This window comes from Siniperca chuatsi, linkage group LG3, assembly GCF_020085105.1.
Source record: "Siniperca chuatsi isolate FFG_IHB_CAS linkage group LG3, ASM2008510v1, whole genome shotgun sequence".
NCBI lineage: Eukaryota > Metazoa > Chordata > Actinopteri > Centrarchiformes > Sinipercidae > Siniperca > Siniperca chuatsi.
This window is the reverse complement of record NC_058044.1, coordinates 34,859,338-34,885,055: the sequence shown is the minus strand read 5'-3', so window position 1 is coordinate 34,885,055 and position 25,718 is coordinate 34,859,338. Positions and strand designations below refer to the sequence as shown.

At 44.6% G+C, this 25,718-nt stretch overlaps 1 protein-coding gene across 2 annotated transcripts; it reads right to left on the bottom strand.

Moving 5' to 3' along the window:
- Positions 1–3,739: 3,739 nt before the first annotated feature.
- gstt1b (glutathione S-transferase theta 1b) lies at positions 3,740–24,283 on the bottom strand. 2 transcript variants are annotated; one of them, XM_044190043.1, is made up of 5 exons: positions 24,118–24,283; positions 22,130–22,217; positions 21,895–22,045; positions 10,375–10,551; positions 3,740–4,374 (listed from the first exon to the last, which is right to left on the bottom strand). In XM_044190043.1, the coding sequence occupies exons 1-5, from the start codon at positions 24,227–24,229 to the stop codon at positions 4,180–4,182; spliced, it is 723 nt and encodes a 240-aa protein (XP_044045978.1). In that variant the 5' UTR covers positions 24,230–24,283; the 3' UTR covers positions 3,740–4,179. The 2 variants fall into 2 exon arrangements, 1 of the variants encoding a protein (XP_044045978.1); XR_006377434.1 differs by lacking the exons at positions 3,740–4,374; positions 21,895–22,045; positions 22,130–22,217; positions 24,118–24,283 and adding an exon at positions 14,612–17,390 and having other exon boundaries at positions 10,525–10,551.
- Positions 24,284–25,718: the final 1,435 nt, after the last annotated feature.

Sequence of the window (25,718 nt, the reverse complement as noted above, 5' to 3'; positions counted from 1 at the left end):
CGAGATCGAAAGCAAAATCGCAGCAACGACTTATCCAAGAGGTCACAAAAGACCCCACAACAACATCCAAAGAACTGCAGGCCTCACTTGCCTCAGTTAAGGTCAGTGTTCATGAGTCTGGGCAAAAACCCTAACCCTAACCTTAAGGGTCATCTCATTTTTGCCATGATGATCCCCAAGACTTTTGGGAAAATATTCTGTGGACTGACGAGACAAAAGTTGAACTTTTTGGAAGGTGTGTGTCCATTACATCTGGTGTAAAAGTAACACCGCATTTCAGAAAAAGAACATCATACCAACAGTAAAATATGGTGGTGGTAGTGTGATGGTCTGGGGCTGTTTTGCTGCTTCAGGACCCGGAGGACTGGCTGTGATAAATGGAATCATGAATTCTGCTGTCTACTAAAAACTCCTGAAGGAGAATGTCCGGCCATCTGTTCGTGACCTCAAGCTGAAGCGAACTTGGGATCTGCAGCAGTGTGATCCAAAACACACCAGCAAGTCCACCTCTGAATGGCTGAAAAAGAACAAAATGAAGACTTTGGAGTGGCCTAGTCAAAGTGAATGATGTGTCACGATTTGATGCCTATCCAATGCCTCGGGTCGATGAGCTCCTGGATCGGTTAGGCACCACTCGTTTATCATGACCAAGGGCTACTGGCAGATTCCCTTGTCTCCAGAGTCTAAGGGAAAGACGGCCTTGTCCACTCTGTATGGGTTGTCACAATTTACCACACTTCCGTTCGGGTTGCTTGGGGCGCCGGCCACCTTCCAACGCCTCATGGACAGAGTACTGCGTCCACACGCTGCATATGCGGCCGCCTACCTAGATGACATTATCATCCACAGTGACAGCTGGGCGGAACATATGCGGCGGGTGGCTGCGGTGCTTGGGTCATTGAGGCTGGCCGGTCTCACCGCCAACCCAAAGAAGTGTGCGGTTAGATGGACGGAGGTACGGCATCTGGGGTACTACTTGGGTGGAGGGCAGGTGTGCCCCCAGGTAGACAAGACAGCTGCGATTGCCACCTGCCCGAAGCCCAAATCAAAAAATTAGGTGAGGCGGTTCCTGGGGCTGGCCGGCTATTACCGGCGGTTCATTCCTAACTTTGCAGAGCTGCCCAGTTCCTTGACTGATCTGACCTGGAAAGGTACCTCAGATCCGGTCCAGGAGTAGGTTAGGCCGGATGGCTCCCCGGCCTAAGTCGGGCGGTGGGGGTATGTGGAGGTGGGTATGGGTAGCTGTCAGCTGCAGAGGGAGAGGTGGTGGAGTGGCTCAGGTGAGCAGCATCATGGAGAGGTAATTGGCACAGCTGAACCTGGTTAACTAATTATGTGCTCCCTAAATACAGTAGCATGCTGGACCCAAGTTGAGGGAAGCTAAGGCGGTCGGAGGAATGGCGGATGCTGACAGAAAGATTGTGTGTGGAGAAAAAGAAATAAATAAAGAATATAAACTGGAAACGTGGTCTCAGCGTGTATGTCAGGGCCAAGGGAACTCACGGTTACATACATACTATTGAAGAAGGCCATACTAGATGCACAGAAAAAAATATTGACTTTAAATCTCAGAACTTTGTCATGTGGCCTAATCCTCTTCTATACAGAGGACTGCTATTAAAGATATATTTTCACTAAATTTAATTCAATTTTGGTATATAGCGCCAGTTCAAGATAGAAGTTATCTCATTGCACTCTTCCTACAGAGCAGTTCTAGACCGTACTCTTTACAATATTATTTACAGACACCCAACAAATCCCACCACAAGCAAGAACTTGGCGACAGTGGCAAGGAAAAACTTCCTTTTAAGAGGCAGAGACCTCAAGCAGAACCAGACTCAATGGTGGGCAGCCATCCGCCGCTGCCGTGCAACAGAAGGAGAGAAGAGCGAAACGAGAAACCACAAAACTACGGGAGAGAGAAGATGTCGAGTTAGTAACATGCAGTAATGGGATAAAAATGCAAATGAGAGAGAGAGAAGGAGAGAGGTGTATCATGGGAAGTCTCCTGGCAGTCTAAGCCTATAGCAGCATAACTAAGGGATGGTTCTCAACTCAAACTGGGATCCGATTCCACAGGAGAGGAGCTTGATAACTGAAGGCTCTGGCTCCCATTCTACTTTTGGAGACTCTAGGAACCACAAGTAACCCTACATCCTGGGAGTGCAGTGTTCTAGTCGGGTAATAAGGTATTATGAGCTCTTTAAGATACGATTGCACCTGGCCATTAAGAGCTTTGTAGATGAGGAGAAGGATTTTAAATTCTATTCTGGATTTTACAGGGAGCCAATGCAGAGAAGCTAATATTGGAGAAATATGATCTCATGTCCTAGTTCTTGTCAGTAATGGTCTGATAATGAAGGATTCTGTACTACTTTATACTTTATCTGTTAAGGATCAAACTTCTCTGAGAATTCAGATAAAAAGTCAGAATAAGGACCAGGAGCGCGGTACACTATAACAAATAGAATTGGCTGTCATGTCTTCTAGGTTGGTTGTGAAAGACTAAGAACAAGGCTTTCAAACAAGTTCTAATTTAATTTAGGTTTAGGGTTAATTAATAGGCTTGAGTCGAAGATGGCTGCAACTCCACCTCCTCAGCCGGTGCCTCGAGGAATGTGAGTATTAATATGGCTGGGCTGAGTGGATCCATTTAGGTTAACATATTCTTCATGACCCAGCCAGGTTTCAATAAGACAGAATAAGTCTGATATTAAATCATTCACTAGTACAGCTTTAGATGACAGAGATCTGAGCTCATCATCTGTGAAAGATGATGACATCTTCAACATCTCACTGGAGACATGCCACATGCCAGCCTGCTTCAAGTCCTCCACCATCATCCCCATCCCCAAAAAACCAAGGACCACAGGACTTAATGACTACAGACCCGTTGCCCTGACCTCTGTCGTAATGAAGTGTCTTGTGTTGTCCCACCTCAAGGCCATCACAGACCCACTCCTGGACCCCCAGCAGTTCACCTACAGAGCCACCAAGTCTGTAGACAATGCAGTAAACATGGCCCTCCACCTCATCCTCCAATACCTGGACTCCTCAGGAACCTACACCAGCATCCTGTTTGTGGATTTCAGCTCTGCCTTCAACACCATCATCCCGGCTCTGCTGCAGGACAAGCTCTCCCAGCTGAGTGTGCCTGACTACACCTGCAGGAGGATCACAGTTGAAGTTCAACCTGCCAAAGACACTGATGGTGCACTTCTACACTGCCATCATCAAGTCCATCCTCACCTGCAATCTACCTTCCCTACAGGACCCTGATGCGTGCAGGAAAGATTGTGGTTGACCCCTCCCACCCCGGACACAAACTATTTTAGACACTCCCCTCCGGCAGGAGGCTGCGGTCCATCTGGACCAAAACCTCACACCACAAAAAGGCCCGGGACCCCCACTGATACTGACTCATTATACAGTATTTATTATATAACTCACCTCTAAGCTGGTAAAGAATAATAAGAAGTCGTGACTGCAACTGGGATCTGGATCTGAGCTGCCACTGAAGGGGATACGATCACACGGAGCCTCATTGCAACGGCGCAACAGCTTATGGGCAAAAAAAGTGAGTCTCTAGCATGCAGCGTTCCAGAGATATTTAGAATCGTACTTTCATGTAGGATCTTAATGTAACTTAATTTAAAGAGTGACACCGCAGCTGCCAACACATATCACACTATCTCCCACTGCAGGAGCCAGACAATGAAATACACAACAGAGAGCAGAGTTTGATGCAAAAACACTATTTATTCAAGCGTGAAAGAGCATTAACATGTCTCCTGACATGGAGCACAGCTGATGAACTGCATTTACTATGTGAAGCATTAGGGAAATGGCTTGATGACTGTTTGTGGACACAGACATGCTGCAGCTCTCAGAGAGAAGCAGTTGTCCTTCTATGCCACATAATAAGTCCAGAACTGTGTCTGACTGCCTCCGTGGCCCAGTCCTGTACATCACATGCTGTCATACTAATGTCAAACATTCTAGTGCTTTTACTTTCAAACAGCAGGATTTCATCATACAAGAAGCTTGGAATGCATACTGTGTATTTTCTAGTCTATAAGCAATGACCGTAATGTCGAGATGTTATGTGTTTTCTCTGTATTGTCAGGTACAGAAGGAAACTTTGCTAAGCTAGTTTGGCCAGAACCAGTGTTCTCCTCTTCACATAAATAACTTGATCTTGGGCTTGAAGAATTGCATCTTGCTGGCGTCCATCAGCTTCACACTCTCCTTGGCTCCCAGGATGTTCTGGTGGACGTCATCAAACAGCTCCTTTCCAATGGCGGCCTGGACTCTGTCCCGCCAGGCGCTCAGCTTGGGTCTCCCTTCAAACACGTCCAGGCCGGAGCCCACAGGCTGTCAGTGAGAGGATCACAGAGAAGACGACCTGTTAATGTCGAACAGTTCAACTCTTCAACCATCTCCTGTGACTACTAATCATCCCTTATCAATGGTGAAATGGATTCTATCAATACCAGTCCCTTTAGTATGAAGCAAATACTATTTACATCATTTATCAAAATGTGCTGCAGTGTTTTATTTTCATGTCTTCTACATGGATCACCAGCTGGTGAGGATGATGACTTTTTGCCTGGGACATATAGCTTTACAAACTACACTACTACACAAACCACACAGAATGAAAGAAGAACTGGGAACCTGATAGCAGTGTGTGAGTCCTTTTTTCGTTTTGTTTGTGAAGCTTACTGCAAAAATCTATAGCTATGCATGTACCTCCTGATAATTACCTCTCTGTTAGCCCGATATTTCACAGGCTTCTCATTTTAACACGAGTCAGCTGGAAACACTAAAAAGGCAATCAGAGACAGAGTTTTCAACCAAATAGTGGCGCTAACTGTAATAGCTAGCTAGCTGATAAAATCTGCAAGTGATAGTTGTCATTTCAGCTGACAGTCACCAGTTTGAAATGAAAAATCAAGGACCCATTTTCTCAAAAAGTACTATGGACTTCAATGGTAAATCTACCACTGTTATCATTGTTAACTGTATATATGCCGTGCGAGATAGACCAGTTTGACAGACATAACAACAATAAGTACAGGGGGCGGGAGCTTAGCAAAGGGTCGATTATGAGTGCAGACTGGGTGAGCCCTGTAACCCTAACCACAAGAAAAACTGTAGGGCTGAGTATTAAACCTTAGTGTCTGTAGCACTGGGTATTGAAAACTGTCAACTACGAATGTTGTCTGCTCAGATTCATAATCTTGTTTACTTATTATTTGATCAGATAGTTCCCGATTTAAAGCTCCAGTAATCAATATTTTTATATTAATAATGGATCAAATAACTACATGAAAGGTGTCCTTGTAGTGTCCAACCCACAGACTCATCGTCTGACTTTGCAGTTCTCCTCAGCAATACGAAACTTTATAGCATCGTTCAGCTCACTGTTTTGGTTTTACGGACAACAACTTAACTGTTCTAGTCGAGTCTCATGGCTCTCATCAAGCTTGTTTCCAGTAGCAGGCAGCCGTTTTCAAAGAAAAAGCTCTGATAAAGCCACTGTACACTACCTGCTAAGCAGACAGACACAGTTAAAGACCAGCTGGTGAACATAGTGGAGCATTTAGCAGCTAAAGAGTCAGATATTTCCCTCAGGAGTTGGTGGAGACCAAAAACGGAGCTAAAAGAGAGAATATTCTTTCATTCAACATATATCAGTTGACACAAACACCACTCCAAATATTGCTCCAAATATTGCTTGTGTCTGCTGGATGTGGAAATCAGCAACTGTTTGCCATATCAACTTAAAATATATTAATGCAGCTTAAAAATCAATTTGGCGAGGGCACGTTCACACATAAAGGTCCGTTCCCTCAATCGAACCAATGCGAGAATGATACATTGTTTCAATTTTCAACACTCAAATAATGCAGAAACTGTAAACAAAAGCCATGTGGTGGAAATGCCTTTTGATTATTGGTCATACAGTCTGCAGGTAAAAAGACAACAAACCCCTACAAATGTCTACCTGGATATCATAAATCATGGAGTACCGTCAGGTTCTGTTCATGTTGATGTTGATCTGGAGCGCATATCAGCAGACTGTAGAAGACGGCACATATGAACGTCTTGCAAGACAGCGGGTATTAAATCATTTAGTAATGTAGGCTTTTCGAGGAGACGATCTGCCATCAGATGGTCTTATCATAGAAGACAGCTGGTTCTGATGAGATCCTACCATGACTTGTTTGCATTTGCCATATAAGGTGGACCAGTAAGGTAAAGTGGGCCACAATTGCAAACATGTCATCAAAACAGGAAGAGAAAACTTTTTTAACCAATGAAAGGACACATATAATGGTACGCTTCCTGTGATTGGTTCACACCAGAAATAACCACTCCAGAGTTCACTTGAAAGTGGTACAAGACCACCCCTTCGAGGCGGACCAGAGAGCGGTTGTTTGGTCTGCACCAGAGTTGGAGTCCGCCGTTCACACCGACCCAAACGAACCACACCAAGGGGTAAACGCTCCAGGGTTTGGTTCAACTGGACTAAACAAGGCTGATGTGAACCTGCACTTAGACTGTTTTAATGGCTGCTTGTATTTAGAGAACATTTTATGAGAACTTTAAGAACTTTTGCTTTTGTAGAAAAACATGTTTATATTATATTTATATATTTCAACGTAAGGTATTGAAAAATGTACTGTTTTGGTATTGGCACCTAATCTCAGATATTGTATTGAGAATCAGAAATACTTTATTGATACCGAGGGGAAACTCTTTCATTACAGCTGCTCACTATCACGTCAATGCACACAGGAATAGAAGTACTAATCAAATAGAAATAGAAAGACTGGCTGAACACAAGCAGTTTTAAAGTAATCTGGGACGCAGCCAGTAGACAGCGAGCTGTTAAAAATAATTAGCAAAAGGGGGGCAATACAATCCATACAACTTCCAATAAAAACTTAGTTGTGATTTTGTCCAGAGGGCTGGAGGATACTCTCATAAGAGACATGATGTCTGCGAGTTCAGGCAGAGTAACAGCAGAAGAATTGCTCAAAGAATCCCTGAGCGGGTGATCCACATCTAAAAAGGCAGGATTGGGGGTGATATCAGATCTTATTAACTCCACCTTACTAGCAAAGTGCAAAAGAAACTTTTCACAATCAGCATCACAATCAGCAGTGGCACAAGGAGAGGCTGGGTTAACTAACTGATCCACAGTCTTAAATAGGAATCTAGGGTTGTGCTGATGGGCAGAAATAAGTGCAGAGAAATGACATGTTCTTGCATCCTTCACCATCCTATTATAAAGGAGTAATAACTAGTAATAACTGACTACTAAAGCAGCGCTTTGAGTGGTCAGAAAGACTAGAAAGGCGCTATGTAAGTACAGTCCATTTACCATTTAACTCTTTCATAGCCACAAAGTGGACCTGGAGACCTGATTTCTTCCATCTGCGTTCTACTCTTCTGCATTTCCTTTTACAGCTTTGAATACTGTTATTTAACCATGGCTGTTTTCTAGTCTTTGGGTTTGGTCTATTTTTCAGAGGAGCTATGAGATCTAAGGTTGAAGAACACATGTAGTTAAAAGAAACAACCAAATCGTTGGTGTTGAAGGAATCGGGAAACACACTGCCAGGAGAATTGAACAGTTTACAGAATTTTGAGGCACTATGCTCATTAAGGATGCGTGTGTACTTAGAGTGGGATAAGACAGTACTAGCAGCCTCTAATTCACAGTTAAAAACAATGCATAGGTGATCAGATACAAACATGTCCCTGATTTCCACAGGTGGAGTTTTCAGGCCCAAAGTAATGACTAGGTCTATGGTGTGGCCACAGGAATGAGTTTGGCCAGACACATGTTGTTGAAAGTTAAAAAGAATTTAGTTTTAGTTTTGAGTTAAAAAATCAGCAGCAAGGGCATTAGAGGAGTCATCAACATGAATATTAAAATCACCACAATGAACAATTCTATCATAAATTAAAACAAGACTGGATAAAAAGTCAGGGAGTTCCAACAAGAACTTAGAGGGAGGAGTTAAAGAGTTTGATGGCCACAGGCAGGAATGACTTCCTGTGGTGCTCTGTGGTGCATTTTGGGAGGATGAGTCTTTCGCTGAAGGTACTCCTTTGTTTAGCCAGCACGTCATGGAGTGAGTGGGAGACTCTGTCGGTGGTGTCAGAGAGGAGGATGCTGGCCAAACTGCATGCCATCTTGGACAGTGAGTCCAGCTCCACCTCAACACTGTCACTGGCCTTACGGATCAGTTTGTTGAGTCTGTTAGCGTCCACTACCCTCAACCTGCTGCCCCAGCATGCAACGGCATACAGGATAGCACTGGCCACCACAGACTCATAAAACATCTTCAGCATTGTCCAGCAGATGTTGAAGGACCTCAGCCTCCTCAGAAAATAGAGGCGGTTCTGGCTCTTCCTGTAAAGAGCTTGAGTGTTCTTTGCCCGGTCCAGATTATTGTCCATGTGTACTCCCAGGTACTTGTAATCCTCTACAATATCCACACTGACCCCCTGGATGGAAACCGGGTCACTGGTGCCTTGGCCCTTCGTAGATCTACAACCAGCTCCTTAGACTTAGACTCCATGAGACAAAGTTACCCACCACAGCCCTGTACTCAGTCTCATCACCACCGCTGATACATCCCACCACAGCAGAGTCATCAGAAAACTTCTGAAGGTGGCAGAACACTGTGTGGTAGCTGAAGTCTGTGGTGTAGATGGTGAAGAGGAAGGGAGAGAGGACAGTCCCCTGAGGGGCCCCAGTGTTGCTGACCACGCTGTGTGACACAGTGCTGCAGATGCACGTGCTGTGGTCTGCCAGTCAGATAGTCAACAATCCAGGACACAAGGGGGGCATCCACCTGCATCGCTGCCAGCTTCTCGCCCAGCAGGGCTGGATGGTGGTGAAAGCACTGGAGAAGTCAAAAAACATGATCCTCACCGTGCTTGTCCAGGTGGGTGTACATGTGGTTCAGCAGGAAGATGATGGCGTCCTCAACTCCCAGCCGGGGCTGGTAGGCGAACTGAAGGGGGTGCAGGAGGGGTCTGACCATGGGCCGCAGCTGTTCCAGCACCAGTCTCTCCAGGGTTGTGGACAGGTCATTATGTGGGCAGGTCAGTGCCACCAGTCTGTAGTCCTTGGAGCCACTGGGATGCGGCGTCTTCAGGAGGGGAACGAAGCAAGATGTCTTCCACAGAATAGGGACCCTTTGACGACTCAGGCTCATGTTGAAGGACTGCACATAGCTGGGGGGCACAGGCTTTTAGCACCCTGAGGCAAACGCCATCGGGGCCTGCAGCCTCGTTTGAATGGAGTTTCATCAGCTGTCTTCTCACCTGGTCCACAGTCAAGCACACAGCAGAGGTTGCAGACAGATTAAGTTTGTTGGCCCTGTCCAAGCTGCCTTCAACTCCTCTGCTGCCAGTCGATCTGAAGCCAGTGATGCTCTTCGTGCTGCTTCAGACCTCTCTCATGTTGTTCCATCGGTAAAGGCCCTCCTCTTGGCATTCAGGATGTCTTTGATGTCCTTTGTTACCCCCGGTTTGTTATTTGGAAAACAATGGACAATCTTAGTTGGAACAGTGCAGTCCACACAGAAGTTAATGTAGCCAGTGATGCACTCAGTAAGCCCGTCAATGTCCTCTCCATGAGGCTCACAGAGTACATCCCAGTTTGTCACCTCAAAACATCCCTGAAGTGTCTCATAGGCCTCCTCTGACCATGTCCTCACTGTCCTCGTGGTCGCAGGATGCCTTTTAACCAGAGGCACATAGCAGGGTTTGAGGTGAACCAGGTTGTGGTCTGACCTACCCAAAGGGGGGAGGGGGAAGAGCTGTTGTTGTTGACAACTCGCATACTGGGTGAAATTAGTCAGTGTTGTTGAAACACTGACATGGTTGAAGTCACTCGAGATTAATGAGTGCACTCGGGTGTTGAGTCTGGAGTTGTGCTATGGCGGTGTGAATGGCGTTGCACGCCAATGCCGGGTTAGCAGAGGGGGGGATGGAGACAGCCACAACAATGGCATATGAGAATTCACGTGGCAGATAATATGGCCGGAGTCCCACAGCTAACAGTTCAATGTCAGGGTTACAGATACTCTGTAGTATACTGGCACTAGTATAGAAATTTCAAATGATACCGACCCTAAAACTCAGACACAAAGGACTACCTGTCTCATAGAGTGAAACAAGTAAAAAGTAGGAATAATCCATTTAAACATCTAATACATTGTGATATTCTTAAGAAACCAGTTGGCACTAATATAAATGGCCTAAATGTGCAAAGACACTGGCATGGCGCTTTATCAATCCTCTGAATTTGGACCATATTGACTGTGGAAAAATCTTTCTGCTCACCTGCATGACCTCCACAATGGCAACTAGGTCGGCCAATGAGATGTGATCTCCTGCGATGAAGGGCCTGTCCTGGATGAACTTTTCTTCGATGAGTTTCAGTGAGCTGTTCAGGTCCTCCAAGGCTGCGTCCAGCTTGTCCTGCGGGACGTCCACGCCCAGAACCTTGGGAATCAAAAGCTACAGCCCAAACAAAGATTTTGATTTTAATCTCCAGGAAGTGCAGATGAATAACACACTATTCAACTCTGTTAATGAGCTTGTTCTTGATATAAAATGATATTTGAATGCCTTGTTGAACAAAAAAAAAAACAGTTTCGTTATTGTCAATCTGAACTCCAATTTCAGTGTAAGTCAGATATAGAATATCTTATAGTAATGATTACTTTGTCTCCAAAGATGTTGTTGTGAGAATTTATCGTCCGCCATCTTGTGATGAAAGTTTTTATGATGACCTTAAAGCTATGTTAAAGGAACTGAACAACTTGGGTAAAGAGGTGATAATTTTAGGGGATTTTAACTTAAACTGAGCTGACAAGAAAACTAAGAAAAAACTAAAGGATATAGCAAGCATATTTGAATTTAATCAAATGATAAACAGACGCACAAGAATCACCAACACAACAAAATCACAAATTGACCTGGTGTTAAACCTGAAGAAGAACAAAAGGAAGACTTTGGAGTAGCCTAGTCAAAGTCCTGACCTGAATCATATTGAGATGCTGTGGCATGACCTTAAAAAGGCAGTTCATGCCTGAAACCCCCCCAATGTGGCATTCCTCCACAGCGCTGTAAGACTCATTGCAAGTTATCGTAAACGCTGGTGGCCCAACCAGTTATTAGGTTTAGGGTTTTGTTTTTGTTTTTTGTTTTGTTTTCCCTTAATAATAACAACCTTCATTTAAAAACATTTTGTGTTTACTTGTGTTATCATATTTAAATTTGTTTGATGATCTCAAACATTAAAGTGTGACAAACATGCAAAAAAAATAAGAAATCAGGAAGGGGGCAAACACTTTTTCACACCACTGTAACTCAGAGGCCTACTGTAAAACCTTTCTGGACAAAATAAACAATATAAAGAATAAATACATTAAAGTGTGTAGTAAAAGACATAAAAAGGCCAACCTTCCCAGGCGAACTGAGTAAAGGGATTATGCTCTAAAACATCAATGAAAGTCAGGTCTCAATACTGATATGCTTGTTTTTAAAAATCTTTGTAAATTAAAACTAAAAACTGTAAATTAACTAAGGAAGTCCAAACTTTTTTTATTAATCTTATTTTGCAAGTAAAAAGGTAATAGTCATTTGCTTTGGAAACACATCAATACTCTGACTGGAATGGAAAAAAAGGGTCCTCAGCATCCTGAACTGAGAATTGACAATGAAGTAACACAAAATGCAAAAGTAAGACCCGGCAACAACATTCAGATCAAGAGACGCTGGGTTACATTCCAGATTCTTTATACCCTATCTTCTCTTTGAGTGAACAGGACTTCATGAAAATAATAGCTAACTTCAAGTTTATCTCAGGGAAAATCAAACATAGTTTAATAAATTTCAAATGTATTCACAATAACTTAAAAAAGGTGCAGCTATGATGTACATGCACTCTTTGATATTATCACTTCTGTCTCACTGTGCCACCTCCTGGTCACAGGCCTGTACAACAACAATACAACCACTTTATAAGCTAGGCTCTTAAACCACTGGACAAAAAAAAACAAACTCATACGACTATTGCAATATTGTTGAAAAATACAACTTATTGAACTTTGATCATAAACAATTTTTTTTATGATCAATGTTTGTTTATTTTATAAGATACTGCATGGTTTAGCGCCTCTGCCCTTTAAACAATTCATTCTAACAGCTCATGGTGAAATAAGACAAACAGGATCATCGAGGAGAGACCGTTATATAAAACATTGCTTGACAAAATTTGCTCAAACTGCTTTTTCAACAACAGCAACAAAACAATGGAATGCTATCCCTACAAATATTAGAGAGTGTAATAGTTTTAATCAGTTTAAAACTAATGTTAAAATATGGTTGAAAGATAGTCATGTTGTCATTAAGGTCTGATAATGCCCTCTGAATGTATTCGCACTGGTCTGTCCTACAAGTGTATTTATTAGTGTTATATGGAATTATCATTTTTATATTGTTATATGTGCATTGTATACATGCCCAGGGACAACAGATGGAAATTAGAATCTTGTACAATACATTTATTGTACACTGTCCGTGTTTTAAATAAACCAATAAATTAAATTAAATTAACACTTTTCAGGAAGAGATGAAAGTATATACAATGACTGAGCAGATCATGTCAAGAAGATGTTTTTCCTGAAAGACGGCCAGAAAATATGCAGCATTTTACCTCATAACACTCCGAGACAGCATGAGGAAAACAAAGGTCAGAGGGTTCAGCTTGTGAGCACATAGTCTTCCTCTCTTCTCTCATAGTGCCGGGGAGGAAAAAGGTTAACTCTTTCCTCACATGCCAGTTTAAAGCCAATTAAGATTCAAACTCAGGACATTATGATCACAAACCTTCAGACAATAAACAATAGTTTACTATTTTTACATGAAATTCAATTCATTTCAATTTTATTTATGTAGCGGCGATTCATAACAGAAGTTATCTCATTGCGCTTTTCCTATAGAGCAGGTCTAGACCGTACTCTTTATAATATTATTAACAGAGACCCAACAAATCCCACCATGAGCAAGCATTTGGCGACTGTGGCAAGGAAAAACTTAAGAGGCAGAAACCTTGGACAGAACCAGACTCAATGGTGGGCGGCCATCCGCCGCTGCCGTGTTAGGTTTTGAGGGGGGGGGGTGATACAATGCACATGGTATGTATTTTAAAAGGGCCACTCCACAAATTTTACACGTCATGAGGAGTACGCCTCTGAAAACAGTGGTATTATGTCAAGTCTGAAAAAATAACTCTGATGATGTCATAGTGATGTCATCAGGGTTATCTCAGCAGAGTTAAGTCTGTGCTACAAACTGAAGTGAAGTTTGAAAGATGTGGGCATTTATCAGGCAGGGAGGCTCTAATAAAAGACGCTATTGAGTTGAATTATGGGAAATGTAGGACCCAGTATTTCTGGAGATTGACCCAAGGGTCATTCCGTGTCAAATCAGATGGGGTTTTTGTTTGCATTTTAGATTTTGTTCAAACCTTTATTTATTTATATATATATATATATATATATATATATATATATATATATATATATATATATATATATATATATATATATATATAAGCTCCTCTCCTGTGGAATCAGATCCCAGTTTGGGTTCGGGAGGCAGGCACCATCTCCACATTTAAGAGTAGGCTTAAGACTTTCCTCTTTGATAAAGCTTATAGTTAGGGCTGGCTTGGGTGAGCCCTGACCTATCCTTTAGTTATGCTGCTATAGGCCTAGACTGCCAGGACACTTCCCATGATGCACCTCTCTCCTCCTCTCCCTCTCCATCTGTACGCGTTTTTATCCCATTACTGCATGTTACTAACTCGACATCTTCTCTCCTGTAGTTCTGTGCTTTCTCATTTCTCTCCTCTCTCCTTCTGTCGCTTTCAGCAGGTATTTCTGCCTCCAGAGCTGCAGAGTCTGGATCTGTGGTTGTGGGCCACCTGCTGCCCCAGTGTTCCTGCTCAACAACTGCTATTACAGTTGTTGTTATTGGCTCTGTTACTAATACTGACATTATTTTTCTATAGCTGTCATTCCTATTATTATTAATTTATTAATAATGTTAACACTACCATTACATTATAACTATTTTAAAAATTTTAGGTGGTATTTGCATTGTGCGTCCCCCCCAAACCCTCTCTGTCTCTCTCTCTCTCTCTCTCGGAAAAGTGCAATATGATAACTTCTGTTATGAATTGGCGCTATATAAATAAAATTAAATTGAAAATGTCATAGTTTGCCACTCAGTTTTTCTTCACTGGCCCTTGAAAATGGAAAAAAGTGCAAAATGGGTGGTTTTGGCCCCAGGCTCCAGGCAGTCCCCCAAAGTATATACATATGGACGTTTCCATACTTCTGGCTAAAAATACAGTATTTGATTGTTATACCAAATTTCAGGGGCTCTAACATAAACAGAATCTGATTGTTACGGACAGAACAACCGGAGGCGAGTGGTAAGGATACTGAGAGTTTATTGCAAACACAGAAGTATTATAGAGAAGAATAGATACTGTCCTTTCTCTTACTGATGGCAGAGGTGTGTGGGCACTGGGGCGCCACACACCGAAGACGGGGAACACACAGGAGCTCCGGACACAGGAGACAGACGGGAGCCAGGATTCGGAGCGGCACACTCAGGAGATACGAGATGGACTGGAGCCGGGAGATAGAGCGGCACAATCTGGAGACTGTAGATCGACAGAAGCTGGGGTTCAGAGTTCTCAGGGAGAAAGATCCAATAATCTTAGTGGTGAGTCCGTGAAGCATATACAGGAAGACTGCTCTGATCTGTCCTTAGTATAAACGAGACCGGACACTGACTGAGGTGAGGAGCTGGGTTTTATAGGGAGTAGAGTGGCTGATTAAGTGCAGGTGTGTGATGGGTGACAGGTGTTGGGAATTAGTATTCCGGTGAGGGAGTGCGGTGTGGCTGTGATGAGGTGGAGCCTGGCGTGTCTGTAACAGTACCCCCCCCCTCACGGTCCACTCCTGAGGACCGGGGACCCCGACGTCGTGGCGGCCGTCCTCTTCCTCGGGGGGCTGGACGATCCGGATGGTCAGCGTGGAATTCTGTCAGAAGAGAAGGGTCGAGAATGTCATGTCGGGAACCCATGACCTCTCCTCTGGACCGTACCCTCCCAATCCACCAAATATTCCAGAAGGCCACCACGGCGTCGGGAGTCCAAGATCTCGCGGACCTGGTAAGCGGTACCATCCTCTAAGAGAAGCGGTAAGGGGGTATCTGTCGTTTCGCCAGGCTCTGTGGAGACAGGAACAGAAGGATAAAACGGTTTAAGTAGTGAGACATGGAAAGTAGGATGGATCTTGTACTGGGCTGGTAACTGGAGTTTATATGTGACAGGGTTGATTTGTTCGATTATGGTAAAGGGGCCAATGAATCTGGGACTTAGCTTTCTGCAGGGCAGGCGCATCCTGATGTCACGGGTGGATAACCAGACCTTCTGGCCGGGCAGGTATCTAGGAGTCGTGGATCTCCTATGATCGGCCGTCAGCCTGCGCCTGCAGAGTGCCCTCCGGAGTTGATGATGAGCTGCGTCCCAGACCCTCTCGCTCTCTCGGAACCAGTGGTCCACGGCAGGAACTTCCGAGGGTTCCCCAGACCATGGGAAGAGAGGGGGCTGGTAACCGAGTACGCACTGGAAGGGAGTGAGTCCAGTGGATGGTTGACGTAGAGAGTTCTGGGCGTACTCGGCCCAGCCCAGGAACTGGTTCCAAGAGTCCAGGTGGTCATGGCAGAAGGTACGTAGAAAACGCCCAATGTCCTGAATCTTCCTCTCCGTCTGACCGTTGCTTTGGGGATGATAGCCAGAGGAGAGGCTGACGGTCACACCCAGGAGTGAAAAGAAGGCTTTCCAGAACCGGGAGATGAATTGTGGTCCTCGATCTGAAACTATATCCTCCGGTAATCCGTAGTACCGAAAGACATGGTTAAAGATGCACTTAGCTGTTTCCATAGCCGTGGGTAGTCCTCGAAGTGGGATGAGGCGGCAGGACTTCGAGAACCGGTCCACGACCACAAGGACACAGGTGTTGTTGTCTGAAGGAGGGAGATCTGTGATGAAGTCCACTCCTAGGTGTGACCAGGGTCTATTGGGCGTCGCCAGGGGACATAGTTTGCCTGCGGGAAGATGACGTGGAGATTTAGACATGGCACATTCAGTACAACCCTGGATGTACCTTCTCACATCCCTTGCCATGCTTGGCCACCAGAAGTGTTCCCGTAGCAGCGAGAGGGTTCCATTGGCCCCTGGGTGACCAGTGCCCAACGAGGTATGAGAAGTATGGATGAGTTGATTACGCTGGGTTCTCGGAACGTACTGTAGACCGGGGGGACAGCCCGGCGGAGTACTGGTGGAGACATTGGAGGAGGGAACTGAGTTATCGGACCATTGAATGGGGTTGACGAACACGTGCTGAGGTATAATAGGTTCAGGGTCATCTGTAGTGATTTCGGGAGCGTGTAGCCGGGATAAAGCGTCTGCCTTTATGTTCTTAGAACCGGGACGGTAAGAGATATGGAAGTGAAATCTGGTGAAAAACAGAGCCCAGCGTGCCTGCCGTGGGTTAAGACGTTTGGCCTGTTTGATATACTCCAGATTCTTATGGTCAGTTAACACAGTAAAGGGGTGCTGGGCGCCCTCCAACCAATGCCTCCATTCCTCTAAGGCCAACTTCACGGCCAGCAGTTCTCGGTCACCGATGTCGTAGTTCATCTCCGCCGGGCTGAGTTTCCGGGAGAAGAAAGCACATGGGTGGAGTTTAGCTGGGTTTCCATGAGGTTGAGATAGCACCGCTCCTACCCCAGTAGTAGAGGCGTCCACCTCGACTGTAAATGGTTTCTCAGGATCAGGATGGGTAAGGAGCGGTGCGCTGGTGAAGGTCCTCTTGAGGAGGTCAAATGCTTCTTGAGCAGCTGGTGGCCAGGACAGAGACTTGGGCTTATTGTGAAGGAGGTTGGTTAAGGGATGGACTATCCTGCTGTAGTTGCGGATGAAGCAACGGTAAAAGTTTGCGAACCCCAGAAATCGTTGCAGTTCTTTTACAGTGGTTGGAGTGGGCCAATTCCGGATGGAATCCACCTTCCCCTCGTCCATCTGGATGCCACTACCACTGATGACATAACCAAGGAACTGCACAGAGGTTTGATGGAATTCGCATTTCTCGGCTTTGAGGAAGAGGTGATGACTTCTCAGGCGTTCTAGGACCTCCGCAACATGTAGGTGATGGTCCTCTAGGTTCCGGGAGTAGATCAGTATGTCGTCAATGTATACGATTACAATTTATGAAGGAACTCCCGGAGTACCTCATGAATGAAGTCTTGGAAGACGGAGGGGGCGTTGGCCAGACCGTAGGGCATTACCAGGTACTCATAATGGCCCGTAGGTGTTACGAATGCCGTCTTCCATTCGTCCCCCTCACGTATCCGGATCAGGTTGTAGGCGCTGCGGAGGTCCAACTTGGTGTAGATAGTGGCACCACGAAGTTGTTCCAGCGCAGCAGGGACAAGGGGAAGTGGATACCGAAATTTGACAGTAATCTTGTTGAGGGCTCAGTAATCCACACAGGGCCGCAAGCCTCCGTCCTTTTTGGCCACGAAGAAGAAGCTTGAGTCTGCTGGAGAAGTGGATGGTCTGATGTAGCCCTGGGCAAGGGCCTCCTCAATGTACTCCCCCATGGCTTTCTGTTCAGGAATGGATAACGGATAGATCTTTCCATGGGGCACTGGTTCACCCGGGATGAGGTCTATTGCGCAGTCCCATGGCCGGTGCGGAGGTAACTGAGAGGCTCTCTTAGGGCAGAAGACATCCTTATAGGCGGCGTAGCATGGTGGGATTTCCACTGACTGCTTCTCTCTGGGACTTTCGATGGAGGTGGTGCACAAGTGAAGCCTATGAAGGTGGGATGACGATGGTTTGGGTCGACGAGGGAAACAGCCAGGGAAACAGGACTTACCCCATTTCAGCACTTCACCTGTAGCCCAGGAAATGATGGGGTCATGTTGTTCCAACCATGGGCGCCCTCCAGAACCATTAAGTGCTGTTGTTCCTCATGCAGTAGGCCTACCCGGACGGTGACAGGATAGGTAGCCCTCTGAATGCCGCGGCGACTGATGGCTTTCCCGGTTATGGCTCGGACCTGGTAACTGGTGGGTGTGACGGATGTCTTGATGCCGAGTTGACGGCAGAGGGAACCGGAGATGAAATTGCCGGCTGACCCGGAATCAATGAGGGCTTGTACTGGAATGGAAAAATTTTGGGTCACCAGAGTTATTTCGGTAGACAGGGGTTTACTGCATGGGAGACTAGGAAGAATTACACTCACCATGGGACGTGGTGGTCTCACTGGACAGGTGGCCCTATTATGTCCAGAAGCTCCACAGTACAAGCACAATCCTCGGGTCAGCCGTCTCTGCCGCTCCGTCGAGGTTAGTCGGTAGGAGTCCAACTGCATGGGTTCGGGTTCTGGTTCTGGAGGGCGGAGTTTCTCTGGCTGACGGAGGTTGCGCGTGAGTGATGGCTGGTCCTGGTGTTCTGAGAAACACGTCTGCATACGAGTAGCCACCCGGATGGCTAACTGGATAAACCGTTCGAGGCCGATGGTGTCCTCGTATGCAGCGAGATGCAATCTTACCCAGGGTTCCAATCCCTGACGGAAGGTGGTGATCAGGGACTGCTCGTTCCATCCACTGGCTGCCGCGAGGGTTCGGAATTCCAGGGCGTAGTCCTGGATCGACCGCTGACCTTGTTTTAGTTGATATAACTTTTCTCCGGCCGAGGAGTCTCCAGCTGGTCTTCCGAACACCTCGCGGAAGTGCTCCAGGAAACTCGTCAGGGATTGAGTGACAGAACCGTTTTGGGACCAGATAGACTCGGCCCACTGCAACGCTCTCCCCTGTAGCTGAGAGATGACGAAAGCCACTTTGGAGCGCTCAGTGGGATACAAGGAAGATTGCATCTCCAGGACCAGGGAACATTGTAGAATAAATCCATTGCAGTCCTCCGCCAGGCCAGAGAATGGCGCTGGTTTGGCCATGGGACTGGGACATGGCGGAACTGCTGGAGTGACCGGAGCGGAGCGCGAAGCATCGGAGGTGGAGGTAGATGGTGAGGAAGCGATGAGACCCCGGCGTAGAATCTCCAATAACTCCTGTACTGGATCCGAGGTACTCATGCTGTGTATAGTTGTTTTTCTTGGTCCGGTCTTCTGTTACGAACAGAACAACCGGAGGCGAGTGGTAAGGATACTGAGAGTTTATTGCAAACACAGAAGTATTATAGAGAAGAATAGATACTGTCCTTTCTCTTACTGATGGCAGAGGTGTGTGGGCACTGGGGCGCCACACACCGAAGACGGGGAACACACAGGAGCTCCGGACACAGGAGACAGACGGGAGCCAGGATTCGGAGCGGCACACTCAGGAGATACGAGATGGACTGGAGCCGGGAGATAGAGCGGCACAATCTGGAGACTGTAGATCGACAGAAGCTGGGGTTCAGAGTTCTCAGGGAGAAAGATCCAATAATCTTAGTGGTGAGTCCGTGAAGCATATACAGGAAGACTGCTCTGATCTGTCCTTAGTATAAACGAGACCGGACACTGACTGAGGTGAGGAGCTGGGTTTTATAGGGAGTAGAGTGGCTGATTAAGTGCAGGTGTGTGATGGGTGACAGGTGTTGGGAATTAGTATTCCGGTGAGGGAGTGCGGTGTGGCTGTGATGAGGTGGAGCCTGGCGTGTCTGTAACACTGATATATGACAAGTATGGCAAGCAAAGGTTGCAATTTGTTGCCTTTTTGAGATGCCAAAATGGCGATGTGGATTCATTCTTAGGACCATGAAAATGTTTGTGAAAAGGGGTCTATATGTGGGGATTTTGTGTGTAAAGATACAACTTCCTTCTATGTTGTCTTCATGTGCACTTGCCGGTATTTGATTGGCCAACACAGTGTAATGCCAGATGGTGTCAGATTGCTTTGTGGTGCAGTTGAGCCTGGTTCAACTTTTTTGCTGGATGACTCTGACTTTTTCTTTTTTGCTGGAGCCCTGCATGTTGGTACAGGTTCACTGAAATTAATGAGGTGGCTGGATTTTTTCACAAAGAGCTAATGCTGGTCTGAACAAAACCTTATTGTGGTTTTGAGAAACCTGAATATGCTAGTCGGAGCAAACTGGGAAACTTTATCATACTGTATTACCACCTTATCCAGGTGTCTGATCAGAGCCTAACACTTTATGTCTACAGGATCCGGCTGTGACGTGTTCTGGTTGATTTACGGCTCTGTCGTGGTTCCAATGTCCACGAGAAGTGGTCTAGAAGTGGAGTGACTTTTGTTTGTGTTGTACAAGCCTATTAAATACACGTATGTAGCTTATTTAGATGGTAACAGGTGCTTTGTGCTTGTCCTTTACTGGGTTTAACGATTGTACTACCCCACACTGTCTATCTGTATCTCCTGACTAATAGAGTACGTCCACATTCAGCCGGTAAAATGCATAAAAGCACATTTTTCTTGGCCCTCTGTCCTCACTAGACCAGTGTTTTTAATCACCTGAAACAGAGCTTTGGCAAAACGACGATGTATGCCTGCCTGAGGGTCAGGGCTGAAAACTGTCTGTGATCACACATTTTAAACATTAAGTTCATCATTAATAGTATTATTATTATTATTATTATTATTATTATTATTATTATTGTTATAGTATTTATATTTTATACAGTATATTTATTCTGGCATTTGTCAAGAGAAAAGATATGTAACAACAGGAAAACTGTTCTCCCTCCCTCACTCTTTCTCTCTGCTTGTGCTGCATAGGCCTATGTGTTAAGATGAAGTCAGTAACATATGAAATACATCATTAAATATTCATTTGAAGTCAATTGCTCATAAATATAGGCATTTATATACATTCACAAGTGAATTTTATGCTTGAGAGATGTGTGCTGCTCCAGCAAATATAACTTGAAGTCAGAGGTCACAAGAGAAAGGTGAGGGGTTCCTTGGACAGGACAGAAGAAAATGATCATTCTACCACACAAACTCATTTTCTAGACTTTTCTCTAATCTTTGCTTTTTTTCCCCTCGTGAGATATTTTGCAGAGACTTCTTTAGGGCAACTGCTCAAAATAATAGACATATACAAACCGGCCACAGGCCAGAAGGTTGTTTTAAATGATGTAAAATGATCTACCTGCTGAAATCAAAGTCTAAGACTGGTCATGCAAAGAATGTATTACATTGATGCTTTTGTCTTACTGTTACTGCTGATCTCACTCTGTTTGTGCAGAAACAGAGAGCAGCTGGAGGCACAGAACAGACCATCAGAAACCTGGATAAAGTTAGAGTCATGTATACAGGGAGGTTTCTCTATGTTCCATGTAAAACTCTTCTGTTGGTATGTTTCTGCTGGAATAATCTCCGCCCTTTACTTCTAGGTCATTTACAGAAAGCAGAGCACAATTACTGTCACACTGTTACAGTATGAAAAGAAAATGAAATAGGATACAACAGAAACGTCCCGTTTAAGCCAGTTTAAAGCTTTGTGTTTCTAGTAATGGGTTATCTCTCTCACAGTATGGGGATCAGTGGCAGTGAAGGGTGACATCTAAGTGCACACACCAGCAGAACAGTGGAAAGCAGCAGGAAACCTCCATCAGTGGCTCTAACTTAGAACCTGGTGTTTTCCTTCCAGCTGACTTCACTCCTCAGTGTCTCAGTCTGGAGAAAAGCTGGAGGTAAAAGCCTACAGTTTAACAAGCAGGAGACCACGACAGGTGTCAGTGAACGTACCCGGAGCCAGAACATCTTGGACCCATGCCAACGGATGGCCGTGTGCTGCCATGACAGATACTCATTGATGCGAGCACGCTGCTGGAGGTCAGCAGGGTACCAGAAGTCTGGAGTCTTAAACTTCTCTGCCAGATACAGCAGGATGGCAATGCTGCAGAGGCAAACATAATGACATGGGTTTGTATAGGTTTATTACTGTGCAATGATTTATGTCGAGGAACATTTAAATAATCACCTTTCAGCCAGGCAGAAGTCCCCATCTCGCAGAGCAGGGACTTTTCTTATCAAGCTGATCTTCCCAAACTCTTCAGCATACTGTTCACCTGAAACCAACACACACACCTGGGTCAAATCAGCAGCAGTAATACGATTTTAGTCTGGAACTATCTATAGCTATTCACAAAGACACTACTTGCTGGTCTACATATGTAGCTACCGACAGATAGAGCTGAAACCTCAATTTTTTGAGCACTGACTACTTCAGATTCCTAGTCTTATTTACTTACACTTAGGGACGGGACTCCAACCTCAGTACATGTTTGTTACTGACACGGTAAAAACACAAAGCACAATTTAAAAGACGAGTTCAAAAGGACAGTAATAAAGAAAGGCTACTCTCATAGTGAGTTAAAAGCCAGAACAAATGGGTTTTAAGACGGGGTTTCAAAGCAGGCATTGTAGGGGCTAGCCTGAGATACAGAGGCAACTTATTCCAGAGTTTGGGGGCACGATTACCGCTGTGCTTCAGCCTTGTTCTTGGGACGACGAAGAGTAAATGTTCAGCTGACCTGAGTGACCTTGTTGGGACATAACGTTGTAGAAGGTCAGCGAGATAGGATGGAGCAAGCCCATTTAATGATTTATAGGTAAACAATAAAATCTTAAAATCAGTCCTAAAACGTACAGGGAGCCAGTACGGGGAAAATGTGCTCTCGCTTGCCTGTTAAAAGACGAGCTGCAGCATTCTGGACCAACTGCAAGCGTGAAAGAGGCCTGGCTAATACCAACATAGAGGGCATTACAGCAGTCAAGTCGGGTCTAAATAAAGCATGGATAACCTTTTCAAAATCACTAAATTATGAAAAGGACTTGACCTTGGAATTTCAATTCAATTAAATGTATTTATATAGCGCCAATTCATAACAGAAGTTATCTCATTGCACAACCTGGAATACAGCCTCAGTTGGAAAGTTGGATGAGGAGATCTAAAAGCATGAGAATGGTGGAATCCCCAGACTCAGTGGTTAATAAAATATTGTTAAAAACTTTTAAAAGTGCAGATTCAGGGCTGTGAAGTGCTTTAAAAAAGACTGGAACATCTCAAGAGTGCCATGTGGGTCTAAAAAAGATTGCAATGCATGAGTACAGCTTTCTCTAAGATTTTTGAAAGAAAGTGGAGTTCAGAAATCGGTCTAAAGTTGGAGAGGACTGAGGTGTCCAGGTTGGATTTTTTGATTGTGATTGAATCATGCTGGTACAACACCTGAGGTGAGACTGCTGTTTAAAGTTATTTGGACATTTGGTCCAATAATTTCACAAACCTCTTTAAAAAGGCGATGGGGGACAACATCTGTGGGACAAGCTGAAGGTTTCATAAAACCAAAAATTTCCTTTAGAGGAGTAAAGAGACAGCGGCTCAAACTGGTTACTTAACCTACTTATATTTGGATCAGATAGGCCTACTTCCTATTTTAAATGCGAATTTTGTTAATTTCATACCCTGTCCTCATGAATGGCTGCTTTGTTAAATGAAAAGAAGAGTTTTGTTAAGTAAAAAGTAAATTAGATATCAAAATAGCAGTGTCTTACTGAAAGGCCCTTTTAGCAAGGGTAACAGAAACTTTCAAATGATACCCATCCCTGCTGTTATAGATTCAGAAACACAAGACTTACTACATGGGCGAAATTGTTTGTAACATAATAATGCATTTCTGTGATATTACTGATAAAACATGAAGAGACGTGAATAGAAAACACCTGAGCTGATCAGTAGTTACTGTTGTGACAATGAAAACTGCTTTCTGACTTTGTCTCTACTTTATAATCCAGCAGATTGTGACATGACAGTTTCTCTATCCTCTGAATTAGAATTATGACTTGCAGGTCATAATTCTACGTGTTTATCGAGCTCTGTTCTGAACTCCAAACAGTGTCACGGTTCCGTCTAATTTCTGATTCAGAAAAGGATAGTTTTCCTTCGTCTGTGTGTGAACTTGAACTCACCGTCCAGCAGAGAAAGTTTTTTGAATTCGAAGGGGATGTTGTTCTTCTTGGCGAAGATATAAACTGAGCGACATGGCTGAGAGAAAAGGTCCAAATACAGCTCTAACGCCATTAGTGCTTCTGTAAGAGGCCGGGGTCTTCCCTCGGTCACGGTCTGATGGCAGTTCTGCAAGTTAGCACCAAAGAGCATTTATTTGACTAAGATAGTTCACGTCCCTCCTATTCCAGCGACAGACTGTAGGGGACAAGTGCTACTAGCTTGAACCTCAGCTAGACAAAGTGTTTCCTCATACAAGCTTTCTCATCTGCCTTTCTGATAACGGATGATTTCTCCATAAATGATAAATGATAATCACTACTGTACTGGAAAGTCAATTTGAGCACCTCACCATTTTAATCCCGATAAAACAACAATTTACCACAATAAAGTTTTAATAGCATAAGCCTAATAATGGCAGTTGTTGGCTTTTAGGACGGTGGTTAAACTGGCACAAGATTTAAAGGTCCAGTGTGTAACATTTAGGAGAAGCTATTGGCAGAAATGGAATATAATATTCATAAGTATGTTTTCATTAGTGTATAATCAACTCAAAATAATAATCATTGTGTTTTCATTACCTTAGAATCAGCCATTTTTATCTTCAGAGGGAGCGGGTTCCCTTGCACAGAGGTGACCATGTTGCACCACCATGTTTCTACAGTAGCCCAGAAAGGACAAACCAATCACTGGCTCTAGATATGGCCTTTCACGTCTTTTTGCGAGTTTCGTGGCCACCGTAGTTTCTCCTACACACTTGGAAGGGGAGGGTGAGGCGAGCGATATTCAAATGGTTGCAAACTGCAATTTCACCACTAGATGCCACTAAATCTTACACACTAGACTTTTAAATGAGCCACACTGTCATTAGTTCTGCAGGTATTTGGTCCTAAACCAAAGTATTGGACAAATTAAAAATTTAACCTGATGATGGCGCTAGATGAAAAGTCAGAGGATCGAGTCAAGGTCGACCAAGGTTTGAGTGCTATGTTGCCTCGGTATACCCACTTCTGGACCTCTAGAGTCAAGCATTTCAAGTATTACACCTATTACTCCACAGAGTGCAAGGCACACTAACATGATGTGTGGGTATCAAGTGGAAGTGAAGCAATAAGATGGATGGATGGAGCCTCCCAGTCTAATGATGTCCACACTGCGACAGAGGGGGATGAGTTAAACGGTTTGATGGCCACCGGCAGGAATGATCTCCTGTGCCGCCAAGTGCCATTTTCAGATTGAACGTGCTCCTGGTACCAGCAGCAGCCGAGTCCAGTCAGGTCGAGTCCAGTATGCAGGTTTGTTCGTTGTTTGATGTGTCAGTCGCGAACGAGTTGGCTCTACGAGCCGGCTCCCATCTGAGCGCCAAACCCCCGCGGAAAAAGAAATGCATGACAATGAACAAATGACACTTTTGAACAGAACAGAAATTTTTTTTTCATATTATAGTGTTGTGTAATTATTTATTAACCATAATATTTCACTAGTAGGGTGTTATTTTCACTGCTTAAAGCTAAACGTCATCACAGAGCACTGAGTGAGTTTGTAACATATTTTAATGTCCATG